General features: G+C 42.9%; 1 protein-coding gene across 3 annotated transcripts; it reads left to right on the forward strand.

The window, feature by feature from the left end:
- The first annotated feature begins 4,143 nt into the window (after positions 1-4,143).
- On the forward strand, positions 4,144-18,753 carry LOC122786322 (zinc finger protein 385D-like). 3 transcript variants are annotated; one of them, XM_044052545.1, is made up of 8 exons: positions 4,144-4,283; positions 7,900-8,015; positions 12,758-12,865; positions 14,395-14,563; positions 15,637-15,888; positions 16,330-16,511; positions 17,580-17,681; positions 17,958-18,753. In XM_044052545.1, exons 1-8 carry the CDS (start codon positions 4,274-4,276, stop codon positions 18,198-18,200), a joined length of 1,182 nt encoding a protein of 393 aa, XP_043908480.1. In that variant the 5' UTR covers positions 4,144-4,273; the 3' UTR covers positions 18,201-18,753. The 3 variants fall into 3 exon arrangements, with proteins under 3 accessions (XP_043908480.1, XP_043908478.1, XP_043908479.1); XM_044052543.1 differs by lacking the exon at positions 7,900-8,015 and having other exon boundaries at positions 4,219-4,283; XM_044052544.1 differs by lacking the exons at positions 4,144-4,283; positions 7,900-8,015 and adding an exon at positions 11,008-12,650.
- The last annotated feature ends 4,953 nt before the right edge of the window (positions 18,754-23,706 follow it).

Consider the following 23,706-nt stretch of genomic DNA (forward strand, 5'->3'; position numbering starts at 1 on the left):
TAATAATCCACCGGTTGATTATTAAGTCGATAGGACACCACAGAGCATCTGTTCATTTCTGACCCCAGCATGAAGGGAAAGGTCAGAGGAGTTCAAAAGAACTGGATTTATCTTTTTAACGAGGACTCCTGCTAATCAATCAGTGTACGGCACCCACAGATTTTTATTCTAGTGTCAGATTGGTGTATATCTCTGCCATGTTTTTAAATAATAACTCTCTGAAACCTTTGTACTTGTTGCATCTTTGGCCCTGGATTCTAACCCTCTTACTCTTCTCTCCCCAGACGTCTGATGTCACAGACATCCTTGTGATGCGGCTTTGCAGGTTTATTTCTTCTTCTCAGGTTTGTTTGTTTGTTTACACATGCTGGCTCCTACATAATTATAAAAAAAAATGCATTCAAATGTCCTTTTACACTCACGGATGCATCTCCACCGTCTTCTCCCTTGTTTATCTGCTTTCTCTGTGTGAATGGATGTACTCAAAGCCCCAGAGGCCCACCATATTTCTATATATTCCCTTGTCGATTGGCTTTAGGGAGTAGGAAAAACATGCTCAACCCATTTAAAATCACATAATCCTCTGGTTTAAATTTGGGAAGGTATTTGCAGCTGTGGCTCCGAGAGATTGTCTAATAATCCACGGGTTGGTGGTCCAATCCCTGGCTCCTCCCGTCTCACTCCTCCTCACTCAATCAAAGTGCTCCTCGTGCTCTTTTTTAACGTGGCTCCTAATTAACAGTGACGTGATGAAGCCCGTTTACTTTGCTTGGCTCGTAGTAGAAGATCTTTACGGTGGGTTTTTAGAGGAGAAAAAAACTGAAACAACACATGTATTTGTGCTGAAGTTTTGTAATATGAAGGATTTGAACGTGCACCTGTCACTGACGGACAGATTTCAAACTTGTCTCTATGTCAGAATGGGTGGCCGGCGTGTCATGTGAGGACACACGTCTGCATCTGTGACCCAAAAGTCTGAATTCCTCCACCGCGCTGCATCTGCTCGAGCGCGTCAGTGGAGAGAGACACACATTTGAGATTGTTACATCAACTCACACCGTCACATAAATAGAACTCAAAGTCAATACATACTGATTACCATGGTGATGTTGTTATGGCGACCAATCAAATGGGAAGGTGAGCTGATGGGAGGCGGTGGATTCCGACTCTTTACTCCCCAAAAATGTGCAGCCGAGCAAAGAGAGAGTGAGCTGAGAGGTGGATTATGGCCTGTAGGTGACTGCAGAGTTCATGTCAGCCGTGTGTTTGAGTGCTTCACTCTCAACTCACCTTACTGCAATTGAATTAAAAATGAAGAGCAGTGTCTCTGGATGTCTGTGTGCCCCTATTGTGTTCAACTGCATCATAGACTTTTGTCAATTAGCTCCATTTAAAGGCTCCTCTTTCATAATGGAGTGTGGAGTCGTGTGCAACCGTCTGCATTCACGGCCCAGCAGGGATCGCAAGATTTGTTTCCAGTGAGCAATTAAATAAGCGGGCTGCCAGCGACAAACACCGCTAAGAGCCTTGTTTTTGGCCCACTTAACATAATATTGCATACTTCCGTTGCCATGACAGCCACAGTGTTTGTGTGTGACGCTAAACGGCTGCAGGTGTAAAGAAATGCACCGAAACTATCGGCGGAATGCTGCTCTGAGCTGCAACATGAGACCGAAAGCAGAGTAAAATGGGAATGTCATTATCTCAAGTGTGTCATGAGCTTTCTGCCGGGTCCACATTTGTGCTTAAGTGATGACATATGGAGAGTATGAGACGGATCCTGCTTTTGTCAGTGAAGGGCAACGTTTATCACTCATTTGAGCAAACGGACCCTCTGTCATGGGGTGATACTTGAAGCCACACTGACCTCAAATGACCAAGACGTCTCAACAGTTCATTTCACACATTACTCCGGTGATTTCCTTCCTTGGCACCACTTCTACTCTTGAGGAAAGACGACAACTGCGAAAAATCCCGAGCTTTAAACGGATCTGACTCTTGGAGAAACTTGTCAGCAGCTGCCGAAGAGGAGCCAGGGGAAAAAAAAAAGGCGATAATACCACCCATCCCCACAACGCGCTCTGCTGTTTCTCAAAGTAACACAGAATGTCTGGCAACACAGGACGTGACAAAAGAGGCGATAAATTGAGTTTATGAGTAGATCTTTCCATCTCACTGTGTTTTTCTCCTTCATGGCTTTTGTTCCATGGTAGTGTGGTGGAATCAGGGAGGCGCAGTCCAGCATAGCCTGCAGATATGTTCTGAGCATGTCATGCATACAGAAGCTGCAAGTCATATCGTATTTAGTTTGAAATCATGACGCCTTTGCAGCAGGAAGACACAGGGTCACGACCCAGTTGGAACAAGGGCCTTTCCTACATGGAGTTTGCATGTTCTCCCCTTGTGTGCGTGGGTTTTCTTTGGGTTCTCCGGTTTCCTCCCACATGCAAATTGGACACTCTAAATTGACCTTAAGTGTGAGAGTGGATGGTTGTTTGTGGCCCTGTGATGGACTGGCAACCTGTCTGGGGTTTCCTCCCGCCTTTGCCTTATGTCAGCTGAGAGTGGCACCAGCGACCTTCATGTGGAGGTTAAAGGGGTAGAAGATGGATGGAACGTCAAAACATCTCTGGAGCAGGACCTAAGTGGGACCCCATCTGTGAGTCAGACTTTGTCGTGCTCTCTCATCACAAACACAGCGATGCAGCCACAACAGTTAAACATGTGGCGGCAGTTTTTAATGTTGCTGCTGATCAGTGTACGTTTCGACTCTGAAGTCCAAGCCTCCAAAATCATGGACAATCATTTCAAGTTGAAAGCGAGGGGGATAGATCGGCACACTTTGAGCTCCCACTCAAAGGTTTTTTTATTGCCAGTCAGGCTCCTCCTCCTCCTCCGATGACGACTGATAAATACAGAGCTACCGTCTTAAATACCCACAATCCATGCTGATCAGCTAATGTGATACATCACATTAGTCATCAATAATGGTGACGTTTTAAAGGCATATTAGTTTAGGAAAATAGACACACACACACACCTTACATATTTTAAAGTAGAAGTGTTAGTCGTGTGTGTGTGTTCCAGTGCCATGTGCACTCATGAAGGTTCAAGACGCCGTGTGCGTTTGCCTTTCATTTCCCAGAGTTGTTAAATTCACAGCCTTCCTGAGCTTAATCTCTCTAGAGTTTGGTACTGTGGGAAAACACATGTTGTTGTTGTTCACTTTCCTCACACAGAGGCAGGATGCTCGGGCTGGAGGACAAGAAAGTTGAACCGCGCTCTCTTTTGCCAAGAAATACAGTACATGTGAACTCTCCGAGGAAATGTGTGTGTGTGTGTGTGTGTGTGTGTGTGTGTGTGTGATAGAGACAATGCAAGATGGAAGTGAAATCTCCTGCATCTCCTATTTTGAAGTTGCTAAAGTCTAAGTGAGCAACATTATGTGCATATATATATATATATATATATATATATATATATATATATATATATATATATATATATATATATATAGATAGATAGATATAGATATAGATATGTGTATATATATTCATGCATATGTATGCGTAAATGATTACAAGTGTGCCCGCCAGCTGTTGTGATGTTTTGAGCCGGACTGATCATTTTCCTCTCTGTACAGTGAAAGATGCATCTAAAAATACCGCGCGCTCAGGAGGAAAAGGAGTAATGATGGAAACCATTTCCACGAATCATAAGAAGAAAAACCCAGAGCTCCTTCCAAATGACAGCAGTGCATGAGGGGAGCCAGAAAACAAACAAAAGTCCCCCCCTCATCCTCTCACACGTTGGATACACTTTGAACGAAGATGAATGACTTTTGTTTCATGAAGAGAGTCTTGTTGTCTCTGTTGTGTTGGATGGACTTGAGCAGCAGCTCTCTTTGAACACCAGTAAGTGCCTCTTGCTTTAATGTGGGATGACGCGGTGAGGACTGCATTTATCCAGGGGCGGCACTGAACGCTCATTAACTTAATTTCCATCAATCTGCCGGATTAAAAACAGGTTTCTGGAGGTGTTTCGTTGCAGGGACAGACTTGGTCATGGATCGTGAAGAGATGTGAGGAGGAGGGCAGGTGGTGAGGAGGAGGAGGAGGAGGGAATCCAGATGGGAAGGAGCAGCATCAGCGCTGCTGCAGGAGACACAGAGAGTAGAGTCTGTGGAGGAGAAGACGGAACGGCAAATCTCTGCCCTGGACATGAAAGAGACTTTTGTCAAACACTGAGCAGTTGGATCTCACCTGGTGCAGCCATGTATTTTGGTATGTAAACGATCTCAAAGTGTGTTGTTGTTGTGAGTGTGTGTGTGTGTGTGTGTGTGTGTGCGTGTGTGTGTTGATAAGGCAGTTCAGTCACTTGTTGCTATGTTAACATGGATGTAAGAGCTTATTTGTGAACTCGGTCTGCGCTGTGGTTTGTCCAGAGCATCTCTTTGAATTCTCACTCGTGTGTTATTATAACAGGAGGTGAGGATTACAGTTTACTCATCAGCATGAAAGAAACCGGCTAAAATGTAGGAAATGATGGAGATCTTGTTCTTCTGAAGATGAAATGAAAGTTTAATAATGAGACGAAAGGTTCTGACCATTGACGGCGTGTAATTATCCTGAGCTAAAGAACTGTGATTCACCATATTATTACAATTATTGTACAATATGCTTTAATATAGTTTGATAATATTCTTAATCATACTTTTGATTCATTTTTGTCAAAGCTTGCAGACACAGAGGAAACACATGAGCTTATGTTACTAATACTAAAATAACTACTTGGTTACCAAAAAGGTAGCAATGTTATTTAAAATATATATATATATATATATATATATATATATATATATATATATATATATATATATATATATATATCTCTACATAAGGGAAAAACAAGAATCTCGAGACCCGGTCTGTTCTCCTGTCCCCCTTACAGTCCAAAAACATTCAGGGGGTTAATTGGACACTTTAAATCAGGGGGTGTTAAGCTTAAATGACCTGGGGGCCAATGAGCGTCTAGTCTGGTCTGGAGAAAATAACAATTCATTAGTGAGTGCACAGTATGAGCTTAAAATGATCATTAACATCATATTCCATCATGGTATTGCAATAAAGATATTCACGATGATATTCCACAATATTTCCAGAGTAAATATGCTCACTTTGATGTGTGAACTTCACAATTATTAAGTATTTATGACGTGTCGTAAATCTGTCAATATCAAAAACAGAGAACTAGAAATGAAGTGAACCGTAACGTGCACACGTGTAATTAAAACACCAAACAAGCTTATATTTGTGTACTTTAATGTTGAATGTAATACATTTCATAATGTGACTGGACAAATGTTGCTCACAAATATATTTAGGATTATATTCTGTCTGTGTTGTATCACCTGAGCCTCAGCAACACACACACGTAACATGATATTAAGTGGTGGGCCGCATGTAATCGATTGGGGGACTGCATTTGGCCTGCGGGCCGCCAGTTTGGCACCTCTGCTCTAAAATGACAAATGTGAGCGTGAGCGTGAAGTATCGTCTCCAGCGTCCCACGATCCTCATGTGGAGGCTAAAGCTGTAGGCAATGAATGAATGAATGAATGAATAAATCAATCTGAGGTCCTGAAGTGGAAAAACATGCAGGCTCCCCCTTGTGGCATTTCAGAATAAATCACTAGGTCTGTATATTGGTGAGCCTCTGTCAGTCTTCACCATCATGCACTGTGAGAGCTTTTTTTTTGAAGGTTTCTGTTTTTAACAAATGCAAGAAATGTATTACTCACTCACTCTCTCACACACACTCACACACACACATTCAGACGATAGCTCGTTAAAGGCAATCAGACTGTGTCAGAGCGGATGGGTGTGTTGTGGTTGTGATTATACATGTGGGCTGGTCCTGAATCAAGCTGTAATCAAGCTGAGAGAGGGAACGTGCACGCTGAAAAACAAGCGCCTGGAGTCAGAACTTGTGACAGTGACAACAACACACTTATCACACAGCACTTTGACCACACACATGTTAATGTTTGTGTGAGCCATATATGCACGCGTACGTTTATTTTGTGTGTTTTTGAAGTGTTATAGATAAAATAAGCTTTTTTTTTTTCTTCTCAGAGCTAATTTATTAGTTGTTAAGTGACGATGGAAGTCAGTGGAAGTGTCTTTTCTTTACAGTTATGAACACCGTAATCACACACACACATATACTTTATATGTATATATGATGGAAAGTGAAGTGTGCACATTCTCATACATGCACATACATGCCACTTATGTTTAGTGTATTTAAGATAATTAATAACATAACCTCAGAGCGTGGATGTGGAATAACTGATGTAAATGATTATTTTCCTTAGCTCAGTCACTTCCCATCTGGATTAGTAACTGATGATCAGTCATTTCATTGTTAGTGTTATTTTTATTTTTATAATTTTTCACACCAGACCCAGGTCTATTTAAGCAAAAATAACAACAGCATGTTACTTTTGTTGTTGCTGTTGTTATTAATAATTAGAAAATGATTAATTAGCTGCATATAATGATAATTTTGGTGGTTGACCGATCTGATTTACTACTGCACTTAACGAACAGAACATAAAAAAAGCATTTTAGTGTGCTTGTATTTCAGATGCTCATGTGTTGCTGCTTTACAGTCTCCATTCAGTTTGTTTCATTTATCTACTTTTGGTCAAATGTCCCCATACTTTGGAAAGTTTTTCTCTCTCTCTCTCCGTTGCACCATCCATCGTCCATGTGATCTTCTCCATTAGTTTCAAATGCATGACATACAGTGAAATAGTCCTCAGCACTTCATGTAGCGCACTGAAGTCACAAATGAATATTGATATGCTGTCATATCCACTAAGGCCACGTTCACTTCGCCGTTCGTCAAATACGTTTCCCATCAGAAAATATAACCAATAAGATAAATAAGCCTTTATTTTTGCGTCACAGCAGATTTTGTGGGTGAGATTTAGCTCCAGAGGACGACACTCTCCTGCATTGTTGTTTGATTTGAGCTGAGATGCTGCTGCAACTTCATAATGACAAGGTGTAGAAGCAGAAAAGCCTCACGGATTCTGATGCGACCGCTCTCTTTATCCAATCTAGAACTGCACTCTGAAGCTGAAGTGCCAAAAAATCTGATTTTAAGACCTGAATTGATGATTAATTGGATCACTTCAGCCTCATAATGTGAATGTGGCCTTATGCCGTGTTTCCACGACATGGTCCCAGCTCGCCTCGCCTCGCCTCGACACGGTTTGGTTGGTTTTCCATTACAAAATGGTACCTATTCAACGTGGACGGAGTCATCATCACTGCACGGCTGCGTGAAACAAACCAGTGACTTGTAAAGCAGTTGTTTTCGATGTAAATGAGTCATTAGTTAATTAAAAACATTAGTTTGGTACTTCCTGCGTGAGCGGAGCACAGACTCCGTCTGACACAGTCACTGAACTGAAATACAGCGGAAGGGATTGCCCTCGCAGGCTTTCAGCAGTGCTGTCGCTAAATATAGCAGACTCTGTTAAAATGATGACATTTCCTTACTAAATGTTGGAGATTAAACCCACGTTTTTAGGATTTTTAAGTCTTTTTAACTGAGCTACAGTTCGGCATTGTTCGCTTTGATTCTTGCGTCGGACATCGCTCTCATGTGACGTCGTCATGCATAGCATCAGCTCAGTTCGCTTGGAAGGTACTATCGCTAATGGAAATGCAAAATAATCTTGCCGTGCCGAGGTGAGGCAAGAGTCGTGCTAGTGGAAAAGGGGGCTTTAGTGTTGCAGCCCCTGTACTCTGGTCTATATGTTTTTCCTCATCATCATCACCTCACCTGGACTGAATCATGTCTCCACTCTGCTGTGATGTTTCTCAGGTAACACGTGTCACACTGTTACGCCGCCGCCGGCCCATCCTACGCTGTGCAGGACCCAGCCGTCCCCTGACCCAAAGCCCCTCCTCCCCTTCCACCTGCTGCCTGGATTCACTGACGTGAGTACTGTCGGTCACCGAAGTTGTTATGACAACCGCAGTCTCCCCTACACCACTCAGAAGAAAGCGAAACATCATCGTTATCACGGAAGAGTCTCGCCTGCTCAAAGTTATTTTTCCAAACACGCTGCCTACATCTTTCCAAATATATCACCGCTGATGCAGGGAGCTGTGACATTTCCACACATTCCGAGGGGTAGATCTGGTTCCTTGGTATTCCTCACACAGAGCTTTTCATAGAACTGTCTGCCCCAGTGTTTGTGACGGGTGAGGATGGAGAGAACTAGAGCAGGTCAAGTGCACGCCTGGAGCAGAGTTGATGTGTCAGAGCTGATGTCTGCGTTACAGAGGAGTCGTGCCGTACGTCTTCATATATTTCTGGTTTAATGGCTCCATGTGAACCAAGCACAAGCACAAAACCTGGGGAGACGGAGCCTTCACTACCCCAACCCCAGCCGTTCTGACCTCTCCTCATTCAAATCACTCATCTCTTCTAGCCTGCTTTTAATGTTTAATGGTTTTAACCTATTTGACTTTCATTCTTGTGCTTTTACGGTAAGGCTATGTAAAGTGACTTTGAGTCCCTGAAAAACGCTCCATAAATTAAATGTATTATTATAATAATACTCACATCACAGAACATCCTTTGTGTGTGTATTTGTTCTGAGCTTATAAAGCCAAAAGGACGAAAACATGATGTGTTTTCGTCCTTGACATGCAGAGACTGAAAACCACTAATAAGACCATCATTGAGTCTCGATGAAAACCCACTCTGAACCAAAAGTGACAATTTTCCCATTTGTTCCCCCTTTCACTTTACTGCTGCCTCGTCTTTAATGTGTGTGTGTGTGTGTGTGCTCGAAGATGTTTAGAGGAGACGCACAAACAGACAGGCAGAGGATTTAAAACAAGCATGTGTGTGCACATCTACGGGACTTTAAGTGTGCAATGTAAGAACCGCACTGTTAGCGAAGTGTGTTCTTCTTGAGGAGAAATCACTCATCAGTGTGGGTCGTGGCTCCCTCCACTTCCATTTTAACCTGCACTCTCTTTCTCTCCAACCTCCTCTTACATCCACTCATCTATTCTTCTTTGCTCTTGTTGCGTCGCACTCTTCACTTCACCGCGCTGTTTTCCACTTCATCTCCTTCTGTCTATTTCCCCTGTCCTTCACCCTCTTGCACGCTTTTTGTTCCTTTTTAAAGTTTTTAGCTCCTCGCCTTTCCATTACTCTCTCTAAATCACTAAATCTCCTCTTCTCTTCACAATGTTTGTCACTCGTACTTCCAGCACACTCACACTCAAGTTGGAAAAGCTTTCATTCAGCACATTTCTGTTTTTCATAATTAGAGAAGAAAATGCTCTAATTCCACATGTGCACTGAAAGACCCTTCTATGTGTAGGCATGTACACCTTTGTGATGCGCTGCAGGGAAGTTTGTTTTGTGCCCACATGTTGGTTGTCATGGTTATAGTGCCGTTCTGATGTTTGTCATGAGTCAAAGGATCCAAAGCTGCAAACTGGGATTTCATCAGCCTGTTTGGATTTTAGTTTGAAAGTGTTTTTCCTTCCTGAAAAAACAAGAAACGTGTTTGATTCCAGGCAACATACACATTTAAATGACAAAGAAGCCAAAGCAGCAGCTCAGTCATCATAACCCACGTCATGTCAATCAGGAACATTCGTTATTATAAATGTTGCGACTCTGCGGCTCCAAGTGAAAGTCTGTTTTACTGCACTTGTGTTTCAGTCATAACTCACCGTGTGGAGCCGAGTGTGTCTGACAGGCCACCGCTGCTCTCTGAGACCTGGTTCTAACTGATGCTGTGAGGCATGAGTCACATAGCTTTTATTTCTCTTAATGTAAAAATGGATAAAAAAAAAATGGATCAAAGGCTGATATGATTCAACAGGTGATGCACTACTGTCATTTGCAATCATGTCCACTCATATGTGTCCTACTTAATTATCTATTTTTCTCTAATGGGAAGAAGACTTAAAACTACCAATGAGACCAGTAACTGCTGAGGAAACTCTTTACTGATGTTATCAATTATAAATCAAGTGAGAAGTAGGCTCATTTTCCCATGGACATCCATTCAAAGACTTTGGGTAATGACCGAAAGAACGAGATCACAAACTCAGTTGGACGGAATTAGTTTCCTCTCTGCAGGGTCGCTGGGCTCAGCCTTACCAAACTGCTGCTCCTCCATGTCGAGAGGAGCCAGCTGTGGTGGTGTGGTGGTCCTGGACACCCATCTGACGAGGTGTTTCAGGTGTGTCCTTCTGGGAGGACCCCAGGACTGACCCAGGACATGCTGGAGGGCCTGGGAACGCCTTTGAATCCCCCCAGAAGAGCTGGCAGAAGTGGCCAGGGAGAGGGCTGTCTGTCTGGGTTTCCTTGCTAAGGCTGCTGCCCCTGCGACCCGGTTGCAGATAAGTGGAAGGCAACGGAACGGAGCAGAATTTCCATTCAAAGATAGCTCTTTCACACCGGCACGGAGCCCTGCTGGTTCTGCCTCAGAACCTAATTTTGAACCAAAAAAATAAATTCAAAATTGGTTCTGAACCTGAAAAGTTGGTTCTCAGCTGGAACCAGTGGGTGTGTTATATTCTGGATATATATATTCTAGGCTTCACTTTTCAAACTGGAAGGCTTTTATGTCTTATATATGGTCTATGGTCATGTAGTATCATGTAGGCGTGTTTAATAAGAAAATATCATCCCATAGAATATAGTGATATTTAACGGTGTGATACTGCGTCGATTCTCTGAAGTGTTATATTGATAGGCAAGTATTCTTGACTGTGGTTTGTGTTGTATTTAAAGCCTCCATCCACTGTTAATCAATAGTGTTTCCCAATCCTGGTCCTGGGGTACCCGGCCCTCCATGTTTTGGATGTTGCCCTGCTCCTACACACCTGATTCAAATGAATGGCTCATTATCAGGATTTCACAGAGCTTGATGACGAGATGACCGTTTGTATCAGGTGTGCTGGAGCAGGACTGGGAAACACTGCAATACCTAGAGGAAACTGTATTGTGTTACTGCACAACATTGTTTTTGTTTTACTCTGGGAATTTTTCTTAAAATAGACAATAGTCTAAAGAGAAAACGCAATACACCACCTTGCTTGTTGTATCCCAGAATGTCTGGAGAGAAAATGGGGCAATGTTACTTTTCCACAGGTGCTACCGTGCTAGTCCTTCTCAGAGCGTAAATTGGGAGTGAAGGGAAGGAAAGGGAGGCGAGACTACAGGGAGACAGCGAGGTGACTTTGATCACGCGGAGACTCGGGGAGAGGCAAAGGGTTCAGACGGGAGCAGATGGAGGGGTGAAGTGTGAGGAATGTGAGATGGAAGGTCAGACGGTGATAAAGGAGCCGAGGAGATGAGGAGGAGGGAGGAGTGGACAGAGACAGAAAGCAAACGCTCACATTATGATTTCTTATTCCTTTTTTTTTTCCATTTCACGTGGGACGCCGTAAAAGACATGTATCTGTGTTTTAGATGCAACATATATATATATATGTGTTGCGTGTACACAAATTGCTGCGAGGAAACTGAAGGAGATAAGAGACTGCAGAGAATATTTTCAGAGCAGCCGCCTGGAGTGATGATCAAAGAAAACACAAACACACACACACACACACAGATAGAGAGAGCGAGAGAGAGAGAGAGATCTTCTACTTTTGAAGAGCAAAGAAACTGCCTTCAGCAGTAAAGCATCTCCAGTGCTGTTCCCAGGATTGACAAAACGAGAACATGGCTGACCTGTAACAACACATATACATCCAGACACATTATTTCCACAGATCCTCAGCAGCGGCGGCTGCCTGTGTGACTCCTCAAATGTCGTCACAGGTAATATGTGCAGCATGCTTAGCTGCACCGAGCCCTGGTGGGGTTTTTATTGTGCTGAGCACGTGTGCTCATGAAACCGTCCTCCAGTCGGTATAACGTCCATAAGTGCACCACATTCACTGTGTGGTCAGAGACACGTGCGACGGCACCAGGAGTTTACGACCTGTGTCTGACACACACACACACACGGAGAGGTCACTCATTTTAGCAACACAATCACCTCCACACATTGTGTGATCTTAAAGGGGTAAAGCTAGCTATGCGTAGAAGTGAATGCCGGTCACACCTTGCAAGGAATGTTTTGCTTTAAGCTGCTTGAACATTTAATAGCTCAGCCCTAGAACAGGGCTTGGCGAGGAAACTCACCCCCTCTGTAGATTTTTAAAGAGGGCTGTAAAAAGTTTGTAGTTTGTCCGTTCTGGAGAGCAGAGGATGTGGTTCGAGTTGACATGTTCTTATGTCACGGCCACAACATTTAAAGACACTTTCAAATGTTACATCATCTCCTCCACTGTCTATTTAATCTGGAATGTACTACATTACTCTTATGCAACACTGAGTGTCTCTTTAAACCTGTTATGGTCTGGCCCAGGTCCAGACTCTTTTCAGCATTCTGCTGCCTGAATGGCAGTAAATGTTGCTGTATCTGTGCACAAACACGTGTGTGCATGTATTGCACCAGCTGTGTGCTGGTTGTTGTGTTGATGCCAGATCGACTTCATTCAGCTGCTTCTCAGCAAACATGTTATCTGTGCCCATCTTAAGGGAAGGTGCGTTTGCACACAGCAAGTATTTCACGACACACAGGTGATCACTCACTAGTCACTCTTGCCTTTTCAGTCGCGGCTGTTACCCCCATGTTTCTCCTCGGTTGCAGATGGATCGCGCCCATAAGGCTCTGACTGGTCCAGGCTTCGGGTTAACCTCGCCTCTGAAGAGGAAGACCAGTTCCTGTGGAGTCTGTCAACGCGGGTTCAACTCTGAGGTGGGCGGTGTCACGTGGGAACGCTTACAATTGTTTTTCTTTTTAGGATACTTGGTATTTTGCACGCACACCCTTGCATGACAGTTGAATGGCTGAGGAGACCTGCCCTTGTATTCTGCTGTTTGTGCTGGATCAGAGTGGTGAGAGCTTGTGGTGAGAGTGTGCACACCCTAATATGTCACATATCTGACCTTTGCAGAGTTGTTGTTCTTTCATTACGCTTGTGTACACGTGCTGTTAATTCAATGTAATGTTTAATCAAGTATTTAGCATTGAAACTCACATGATTTAACTGTTATAGGCCATGAAATGGGTTTTTGCAACCAGAAATTCAGATGCCACCTGCAACCAGGACCTTATACCTGATTGCAGGTCGCTATAGATCAGAGGTGTCAAACTGGTGGCCCCCAATCGATTGCATGCGGCCCACCACGTGATATCAAGGTATCATGAAAACATGGCCCACGACCTCACCTTCTTTTAAAAACATAGTCTGAGGCACAGCTGCCAGCGACGTATAGAATACAGACAGAATATAATACTAAATATGCTTTGCTATCAATGTTTTTACAACACTAATAATAAGACATTTGGTCATAATTATCATATTATTATATGTATTACATTCATCATTAAATTATATCATACACATATATATATGTAAGCTTGTTTGGTGTTTTAATTACAGTTGTGAACATTATTATTTTTTACGGAATTTTAAATGTATTTCTCTGTTTTTGATTTATTTCATTGTGAAGTATATATCATTCCATGTCAAAAACAGACACTTTTACTTTGAAATTCTGTCAAATATCATCATGAATTTCTTCATTGCGATAGCATGTTGGAATATTGTGTTTTAATTTGGCAGCAGGCGTTCAAATGTTCTTGCTACTGAAGAGTTTAGTCTGGCCCCCTCTTGACTAGACCAGTAGAGTCAGCCCCTGGTTGTTATTCAATATATTCTTACTTCCTGACCAGCGTCACCCGGGAAATTATGATAATAGTAACAATAATTGTGCCTTTCAAACACTTAAGGACACTTTACAGAGACAAACAATAAAAACAATGACACAGTAAACAGATAATGGAGTGAAATTACAGAGAGTAGGCTATTTTGAACGGGTGACTTTTGAGTCTGGATTTGGAGAGGGGGAAGAGAGTCAGAGTTGCAGATGTCTGGTGGGAGAGAGTTCCAGAGATGGGGGCCAAAGTGGCTGAAATCTCTGCTCCCCACGGTGCTGAGGCGGGCGGAGGGCACAGGGAGGTGGATGGAGGAGGAGGATCTGAGGGAGAATGTGTAAATTAGTAAACTATGTCCACTTTTTATATGTAGCTCATGGTTGCTCTGTGTTCACTTCTCTATTAAAACGTCTGGCAAACAATGTGGTTTTGTGTAATATTTTTTTATTATTCAAGACAGACATTGTCACATAAAAAAAAACAAAAAAAAAACTGTCAGGTTCACATCACTGAATAACGATGCGTCGTTAGTTCACACACCCTCTCCCTTGCTGTCATCCGCACAGGTGCAGGCGTCGTTGCATTGCAGCGGCGCCAAACGTGCAAAAATGCTGAAAGCTGCGGATGCCCCGGATTCAAAGATCAGGACCTCTGAACCTGTCGTCAAGGAAACCACGACGCAAATCCTCTCGCCGCCCTGCTCACATCCCCCCAGCTCTGACACAGCATCAGGAGGTGTGCGTCGTCCATACACTATATGATGTGACCATGTGCATGTAGACATATGAATGAATAACTCTTCTCTTCCCAGTCACGACTTTAACTCTTTGATGTGATAAGCCTTCTGCTCCTTTGAGTTACACAGTGGAGAGATTAAAGGTTGAGCATTATCCTCCGCTCCTCTTCATGTCTACATTTACTGAGCTCGTTCAGTCGCCTCCTGAGATCAAACATACATTGCAAATGCTTTGAATATGATCTGTGGGTAGCTGTATGTGTGTGTGTGTGTGTATTTGTGCAGTGCCTGGAAATATGTCAGCATAAGGGTGAAACTTCAATGGCTCTCCAACATGTGTGTGTGTGTGTGTGTGTGTATACGTACTGTAAATTAGCCAGTGCTGAAATGCTACTCTTGCATGTGTGTGGGTGTTGGGAAATGAAAATAATATATTTGTTGCTGCAAGCTAAAGCGAGAGAAAAGAAAATAAATAAATAAATAAATAAAAAGAGGGAATCAATTTGCCACCAGTGGAAAAAAAAGAAAGAAAAGAATGATAATTTTAGTGTGAGAAAAGTGTATTAGAAGGCGGGAGAGCACGCTGAAGATTATTGTAGCAAACAGCCAGCACGGCCAAATCAATGGTAACAAACAGACACTTTTTTCAAACAGGCAGAGCTAATCATTGTTATTAGCAAAGAGAGAATCCTTAAATCCGTACACAGGCTCCTCCAGGGAACCTCCACAAGTCAGTCGCACAAAAGATAATGGAGCCAAATAATTTCTGTACAAAAGTGTTCATTTAGGTGCTGGGAGGAGACAGCTCCTCGGGGAAATCATTGATTATTCGAGTGATTAAAGACGTTATAGGACTAGCAGTCACCTATAGTCTGGTGACTTTTTGTTTTGTATCCAAGCAAGTCTTGAAATGGGTGATTCTGGAAGCTGTCAGGGTTCATAGAGTGGAAAGATGTTTGTTACTATCCCATCCATCTTCCTCTGTTTGCTTTCTCCTTATCTTTTTGGCTCTCCCACTTCTTATTTATGTACTCTGTTTCATTAATGTCGTATTTTTTTCTATTTTTTTTAGAACCCTCAGTCCTCAGCCCGACTGCCGAGGTGGCACCTCTGTGCAGCGGCCCTACTGAAACTGTGAAAGCGCCGTCTGACACCTCCCTGTCACTCAGCCCCGGGATGTCAGAGAGGGAGACACAAAGAGATGACGACGTGGAGGCTGTTCCAGAGGAGGAGACCGAAGAGGAGAAAGCGATACGTCTTCTCTACTGCTCCCTCTGCAAGGTGGCCGTCAACTCTGCCTCGCAGTTGCAGGCCCACAACAGTGGTGAGAATCTAAAGTTATGTGCAGGTGTCAGTTTTAGCCTTGCATGTCCTTTGATTTTATATTTTAAAAAAAAGGATCAGAACAAGGGCCTTTCTACATGGAGTTTGCATGTTCTCCCCGTGTGTGCGTGGGTTTCCTCCGGGTTCTTCGGCTTCCTCCCACAGTCAATATGGGGATTAGGTAAATTGGACACATTAAATTGACCGTAGGTGAGAGTGGGTGGTTGTTTGTCAGCTGAGACTGGCACAGCTCCCTCATATGGAGGATAAAGCAGTAGAAGATTGATGGATAAAACAAACAGCAAAAAGCATCAGCACACCAGTTGTTGCTCCCTGAGAACCATCCCGGTGTCAAGCAGTGTGCCATTTTGTCAGTCCAGCTCAGCAAATCAGATATTTGTGCCTTCCTTCACACACGTTCTGTGGTTTCATATCTGCACAGGTACCAAGCATAAGACCATGCTGGAGGCACGAAGTGGCGATGGAGCCATCAAGTCCTTTCCGAGGACGGGGGTCAAAGCCAAGTTGGCCGCGCTGTCTGAGTCGCCAACTGGACTCCAGAACAAAACTTTCCACTGTGAGATCTGCAATGTGCATGTCAACTCCGAGACTCAGCTCAAACAGGTTCATTGCTAAAGTTTAGTTGGACACAGACCAGTGTTTTATACAGAAACAAAGGCTTTATCCTCCAAGATAACTTTGTTTGTGAATATACCTGAACAGTGAATATTTTACATATGGACATACAGGGGATAGAGAAGTGAAGGTACACACAATAGGAGAAACTGCAATCTGTTCATATTTGGAACCTAAATCTAATTTGCACACTTATATTCACAGTTAAAACAAACAGCATTAACAATGTCCGCCCACAAAAAAAAGATTGAGATCTTGTTTGTGTTTCAGCTCTTTGGGCGACTGATGTAGCGACTTCCCTGTAGCATTTTTTTGTGGCAAGATTTTATTCCTACAGCTCCAGGCGAGATGTCTCTTTCGCGAGTTGCATTCTTGTCTGACTAAAATATCGTCACACCGACGCTTTATGTCCAGGAATCTCGGCCGAACCCTAACACTAATATGGGGGCAAAAACTGCATAGTGAACACAAGATACTGGCTCATCACACTTACTGGTTAGTTCCTTTAGCGGATGTGAAGCTGTGAAAACTGACGCTCACAGTCGGTCTGACAGTCAACAGAGCCACATCTCTCGCCTGTCAGTGCAGAGAAATGATAAATCCCAATCAGAAAATCACACGTCCCTCCACATCCAGCACTGGAATGTGAAGCGTGACACTATAGCAGCAGAGTCTTTGCGTGTGAATGCATGCAGCAGTGCTGCTCCTCATAGCTGACTGTTTAAAAGTTAGCTTTGGCCAGGTGCTCATGAATATTCAACAGTTGACTGTTGATTGTTTGCCGCGCTCGCTGGCTGGAGCCATCTGTTTGTGCTCGTCAATAATGAAAAAAAACACACCCACCCTCCATGAAGTCTCTGCCAGCGAGATATCAGCGTTCTGGCTGAATTGTCCAAAAAGGGAACTTTGATTAAGCTTCTCTTAATTTCCTTTACACTGATTATTCACATGTCCACAAACAAAGGCGACCAGCGCCTTCTGTCTGCGTCTGCTTCGCCTTTATTGTGCTGCATGTGTCTGTCCATGCTTATTTATTCTCAATCTACTCCTCCGCAGCACATCAGCAGCAGGAGACACAAGGACAGAGCTGCAGGTAAACCAGCCAAACCCAAGTTCAGTCCCTACACTCCCACCCAGCGTCAACAGAGTTTCCAGGCAGTGAGTACTGTGTGTCCGCTGCTTGATTTGTTTTTCCTCTCCATCAGTGTTTTTGTCTACAGCATGGGATTCTCTAGAGCCCTTTCCAGGAAGTTCCACTCCCTACTGAGACAAAATCTCAGTGATAAGGGTTGAAGAATCTCAACAAAGTCTCACTATGTTTATTATGAGACAACGAGCAGAATCTTAGAATTGTTTGATCTGTACTGGTCAAATAGCTACTAAGACTTCAGGTAAAAGAAGCCTTGATTACAGCTCGTTTGTTTGTTTCGTCAGATTCGATTGTCTCTACGGAAGAAACAAGACCTGACCGAACCTCTGGGCTCGTGTCTTCTACAGCGTCAACTTTTTGTTGCTGCTGCCGCCGCCATGGCAACGCTGGCCCCCTTCCCTCTCCGGTCCGCCTCGAACTCGAGCCCTGCCCTTTTTCAGAGTCAGCCCCTCCCGCAGGCGCTTCTACATCCAGCCCCTGGACCCATCTGCTCAACACACCCGCCAGTCCTGTTTTCTCCCTACTGACCATGCCAGTGTCTCCTTCAGCTCGGAACTACAGGTGAAAACAGACCTGAGACCTGAACAGATGTGAAATCACTGAAGTCCACGGTACAACAGAGACTGTTGGGCGTCAGGGACCAGGACTGAAGACTGGAACAAAACAAGAGTGTTGGATGGAGGAAGCGAGGAAACAATAAATGAGTGAACACAAGTCTTTTCTGATGTGAGTGTGTGAATGTGTGCGCACAGATGTCGTCGCAGCTTCATGCAGGTGTTAGTGCTCTGTTCCATTAACTCTTACAGTATAAAGATGAACTTGAATTGTGAACCTCCATGATGACTGAAGTTCATCCATCCATCAATCCATCCATCCATCTTCTACCGCTTTATCCTCCACATGAGGGTCACAGGGGGGGCGCTGGTGCCAAGTCACACCCTGGACAGGTCGCCAGCCAATCACGGGGCAAGCTGTGTTCACATATGCATATCATTATGAATGAGCATATGAATGCCAATCAAAGCATGCTTGACTAAAGATGTGTATTATTTTACAATAAAGGAAAGATGTGGATACTCACGTCAGATTCCAGAAAATTCTTTGTTGCCTTTGTTTGAATGCAGCCTCATGGAACGGAGCATACGTCTCTGTGCACTGATCGCGCATGCTTATGCGAGCGTGCTAAATCCAACGAGACAGTTGGAGCAACGTTATGGCAGGAAAGGTCGCAAACGAAAGACGTATTTTTTGGGAAAGCTACTGCCAACTTTATCTTCTCAGCTCCGTGTGTACGTGTTCACCCAGACACGTGATGTGTCGAGACACCGTCAGGCATCACCTTCTCTGAGTCGGACATAACCCCACTTTATCCTCCTTTGCTACATTGCAGCACGCAGAAACAATCTTTCCTTGGTCTGCGTTCAGGTATTTGCCAACAAAATGAAAAGGACACATCCATCGCCTTTATTTGGCTTCGGGAAACTCTTTTTTTTCTTCTCCAAATAATTACTACTTGAGAGTTCAGATAATCCTAACTCACTGCATCCCATGCAGGTTCTCTCTCTCTGAGATAAATCAAAACAGGAATGTTGTGTCTGACTTCATTGGGTCTTTTTTGATGAGCTTTACTACATCGCAGCCTCAAGCAGCATGAGTCTCATTTGGAAGTTAATTTCCAAATCCTAACAGAGAAAACTGCTGATTTGAGGAGGTGCATTATGTTGATGATTCATAACTTCAGGCACTCTCTGTGTTGTTGTTTTCTGGTGTTGTCTCTGCTGAAGACTGAAGACTGAACTATGTGGAAAAACACACAAGTATAAACTACTAAATCAGATAATACCGACATTATCTGATTAATCTGTCACTTGTGTGAGTGATGGTTACTGTAACTTCATCTCAGAGGCCACACTCGGCTCAGAAGGTCAGAGGTCGTGTGATTGCTGCCTTTTTTTTAAACTTAAAACTCTCCTTTTGTTTGGGTCTTTCCTTCTTGTCTGCCTTTGCCTGCCACAGCCACTCCAAAGTAAATAATTCCACCATCCAATTCTGAGAATTATCATCCAATCACTCACTGCCCGTCATTCTTCGAGTTGTCACAGCAGTCATTATTATTGTTATTAATTATCTGGCGTAGTGATTGTGAACATCTGTGTGTGGGATGCGCAATTCTCCACAGGCTGTCAGAATTCAGACCTTCTCAGGCCCCTTAAATCCCTGGCTCAGTCCCTCGCAGCCTCCACTTTTCTCCTTCACTTTTTTTTTGTTATCCCACAATTCAGTTCGGTGTCTCCACTGGTTTTCCCTTCCACTCCTTTGTCAAACTTGTGGTATGCATGAGCACATGCACGCTTAAACAAACAGTGTGCCAGCAACACAAAAGCCTGACTTGGCATCTGGGGAATTTATCGCTCTCTACCTGGAGAGAGTACAAAGGTACAGAGCAGAGCTGTGCATGCCTTGCAAGGGCAATTCTAAAGACCGTGATAAGCTTTTGTCAAGACAACGCAGCGCTTTCACTTCTTCATTTTGACTTCAATTCTCACGAAACAACGTAAACATGACCCAAAGAAATAAGGGATAGGCATCTTTAATAAAGCTCAAATGAGAACCAGATCATGTTTGTAAATGAGAACTGGTTCTACCTGCAAGAAAATATTGTGTAAATTGTATAATAAGTTAAATAAAAAAACACATTTTAAGAGACATCTTGGTGCTGAAGACATCAGAGATTACATTAGATTGGATTAGACTTTATTGATCCCAAACTGGGGAAATTGACATGCTGCAGCAGTCAAAGGACAAAGAATAGAAATATAACACGATTGATCCAAAAGAGATGATCCAGTGTTTAACTCAAAGAATATTGTAATCATTATTCGGTGACTGTATGGTGACTGTTTATAATGAGGACTATGTATTATACACTGCAACGCCAGTCAAATCTGTACCGTAAAACATTCAATTGCCACATAATACAAATATTGAAGTGTTTTATAGCACAGACATTGTAAATGACACTGGACTATTTCTTACCAGTAACTTGCTGGAGTTTAAGCTCAACTAATATAATCAAGTCAAGTGAATTTGTATTTATATAGCCCAACATCACAAATCCAACTCTCCTCAAAGGGCTTCACAGTCTGTACAGCGAGTATTATTCGTGTGATATTTTTTAACAAGAACACAACTATAAATAACATCTAATAACTTGTCTTGAGCATAATGATAAACAGCAGCCGCTGCATTTTAGATGTGTCCATCAGGTTGACAGTCCCACACTGTGGACTGCTCTGTGGGTATTTGTATTCTTCCAGCTCGAGTGGGCAGAGTGGGACTATGGTACATGGACAACATGCTTCCACAGCTGCCCAGACAACAAAAGTGACTAGTTCAGAGAAGTCGTCAATGTAATATCTTTTCTATTTCTATTCCTCAGGAGCAGATTCTGCCCCAGAAGTAGCAGACAGACTTTATTTAGTCCCCTGTGAGACTTTCCAGTCCTACAGAGGCAGTGCAGCCCGTGTGGTATGGAGCAACACATCAGTGAGTGGAGGGGATGTTGGCTGTGAAGTAAATGGCACAGCAGGGTGTTCAAGAGCAGCCAGTAAGGCATAATGGCCAGACTGCAACCCACAGAGAGCCAATGTGTGTGCTGCTGTCATCCAGGTTCAAAGAAATGTGCTGGTGCTAGTGCAGCCACTTACCAACCTCACATGGATGGAGAAGCTCATGCGTCTGAAATATAAAATATAATAGATAATTTGCATCTTTTGCTTCATTTCAAAGTTATGACTTTTTGACTTTAGACTTTTCCTTTTCATGTTGGGTTTTATTGTTGTATTTGCTTTTTAAATTTTCTTTTCTTTTGTTGTGAAGCAGTTTAAGCTGCAATTCTTGTATAAAAGAATTGCAGCTGTGTGTGTGTGTGTGTGTGTGTGTATATATATATATATATATACATATATATACATATGTACTTATTATTGGAATATTTTTTATTGCACCGGTTTTCAGAAGAATCCACCACTAATTTAATCTTGTACAATTACATTGAAGTAATTCCATATAGGTTTTAATCGTGTTCTGATATAATTTCCTGAACTCTTGCATCTTTATTTTCTTAACGGCAAGCAACTGACTCAGACACACGCGCACACACACGTTATAACATTTCAATGTGTAATCTGATTTTTAAAATGCATAACCTGCATGGCGATGAATTTGTGAGTATGGCACCATTTACCCATTTCCCATATTCAAAGAGTAGGAGCTGAAAATGAGAGTGGAGCTAATGCTTTTCATCAGACAGAAAAGCATATGATCCTTCCATTGGCCAGGCACACAGTCTGGACAGACGTAGATGAAATAAGGAAATGTGATTGAACAGGGATGAATTTGTAATCTCCCAATAATGCAGTGCAATCACAGTGGCAGAAATTTGAGCCGCTGTTATTCTAAACAAGGGAATGTCTTAATTTGTGTTGACATCCACAGTCATCTGTTCTTTGTCTCTTTATTGTGCCGCTTTTTTTCTGGCTGCCACAGAACTCGCCATATTTTTTCAATTTTCAGTCCCTTCTGTCCTTTTCTTGTACCTGAGATAATAAGTTTCTCTCCAGGCGTCTGACACGTGGATCGTCATGGGTGGCATGAAATGACTGCATGATGGATTTATCCATTAACACAAGCTGAGCTAAAACCTGTGGAGTCCCTCTGGCTGGCTTTCTGTCAAAATGTCTATGCTTCTGTCAGCATCATCTGTCACTCGCTTTCTTCTCATACAAAGACGCACAAACACATAAACACACACACACACAAAATACACCTCTTGATATTTAGCCGTGGTAAAATAACTGCTGTAACATCTCCTTGCCTTCAGCAAGAATTATATATACCTTTTATGTACACATAGGTGATATGGTTGTTATTAGAATAGTGAGTCATTTACAGATTTATATGGTTCACATAATAACAGAGCAGTCACCACTATTATAACTATAAAAAAAGAACATGTGATAGTAATTTGAGTATGTAGGATATTCAACTCTAGGGTTTTCATTAATTTATTTTCTTAGTAATAAATCTTAACTGCTACATGATCATTAAGGAAATAATCCCAGACAAAATTAAGTTAAATCAGCAACTGACTACCCAAGGGTCTCGCCTGAAAGCCCAGGCCTGAGGTACCCTGCTGAAGTCATTTGTTTTCAGACAGCGACGCTGACAACACCCGGAGCTTTACCAAAGTCCTCTCTGTAGCCTCAATATGCCATTCACTTGGCTGCTACAGACACTTTCTTGGATCCTCACTGACAAAAGGTCCAAATGGATGTTACATTAGCCGCAGTGCCATGCAGGAGAGATGCGAGTTTCTTCCCAGTAGTCAGCCAAATAAGACAAGCCTGGTCGACTTTGACATGAGAATGTAAATGAGATCATGAATAGGTATTTACTTAGATCCAATATTTTTGGAAACATTCACAGAGCAAAACCTGAGGAGGATAGGAGTGGGCACATATGGCACTGAAGCAGGGTATCATGGAATACACGGAAAACTCGCCAGCTACTTCATTAGGTGGCGACAGCCCTTCAACTGCTTTTTAAATAAAAATGTGTAAACTCACTGAATTTAGGCACGTATACACGGTCAAGATGACCTGCTGGAGTTCAAACTGAGCATCAGAAAAGGGACTTTGAATGAGCCACGGTTGTTGGTGCCACACAGGCTGCTCTGAGTATTTCGGAACTGCTGATCTACGTGGGTTTTCACACACAATCATCTCTCGGGTTTTCAGAGAATGGTCTGAAAAAGAGAAAATGTCCAGTAGCAGCAAGTGTGTGACTAAAAATGCCTGTTACAACCAAGATACGCAGGAGACTATGTGAATACACAACACAGCAAACCTTGAAGAGATGAGCTACAGCAGCACAAACTACATGTCACTGTTGCCACTGTATTAGTGTCAAGATTTTAATTGCCACACCGGTTATGCAAGTATAAATGTGTGAAAGTGCTCGTGCTGGTTAACT

This window comes from Solea senegalensis, linkage group LG20 (assembly GCF_019176455.1).
Source record: "Solea senegalensis isolate Sse05_10M linkage group LG20, IFAPA_SoseM_1, whole genome shotgun sequence".
Classification (NCBI taxonomy): Eukaryota; Metazoa; Chordata; class Actinopteri; order Pleuronectiformes; family Soleidae; genus Solea; species Solea senegalensis.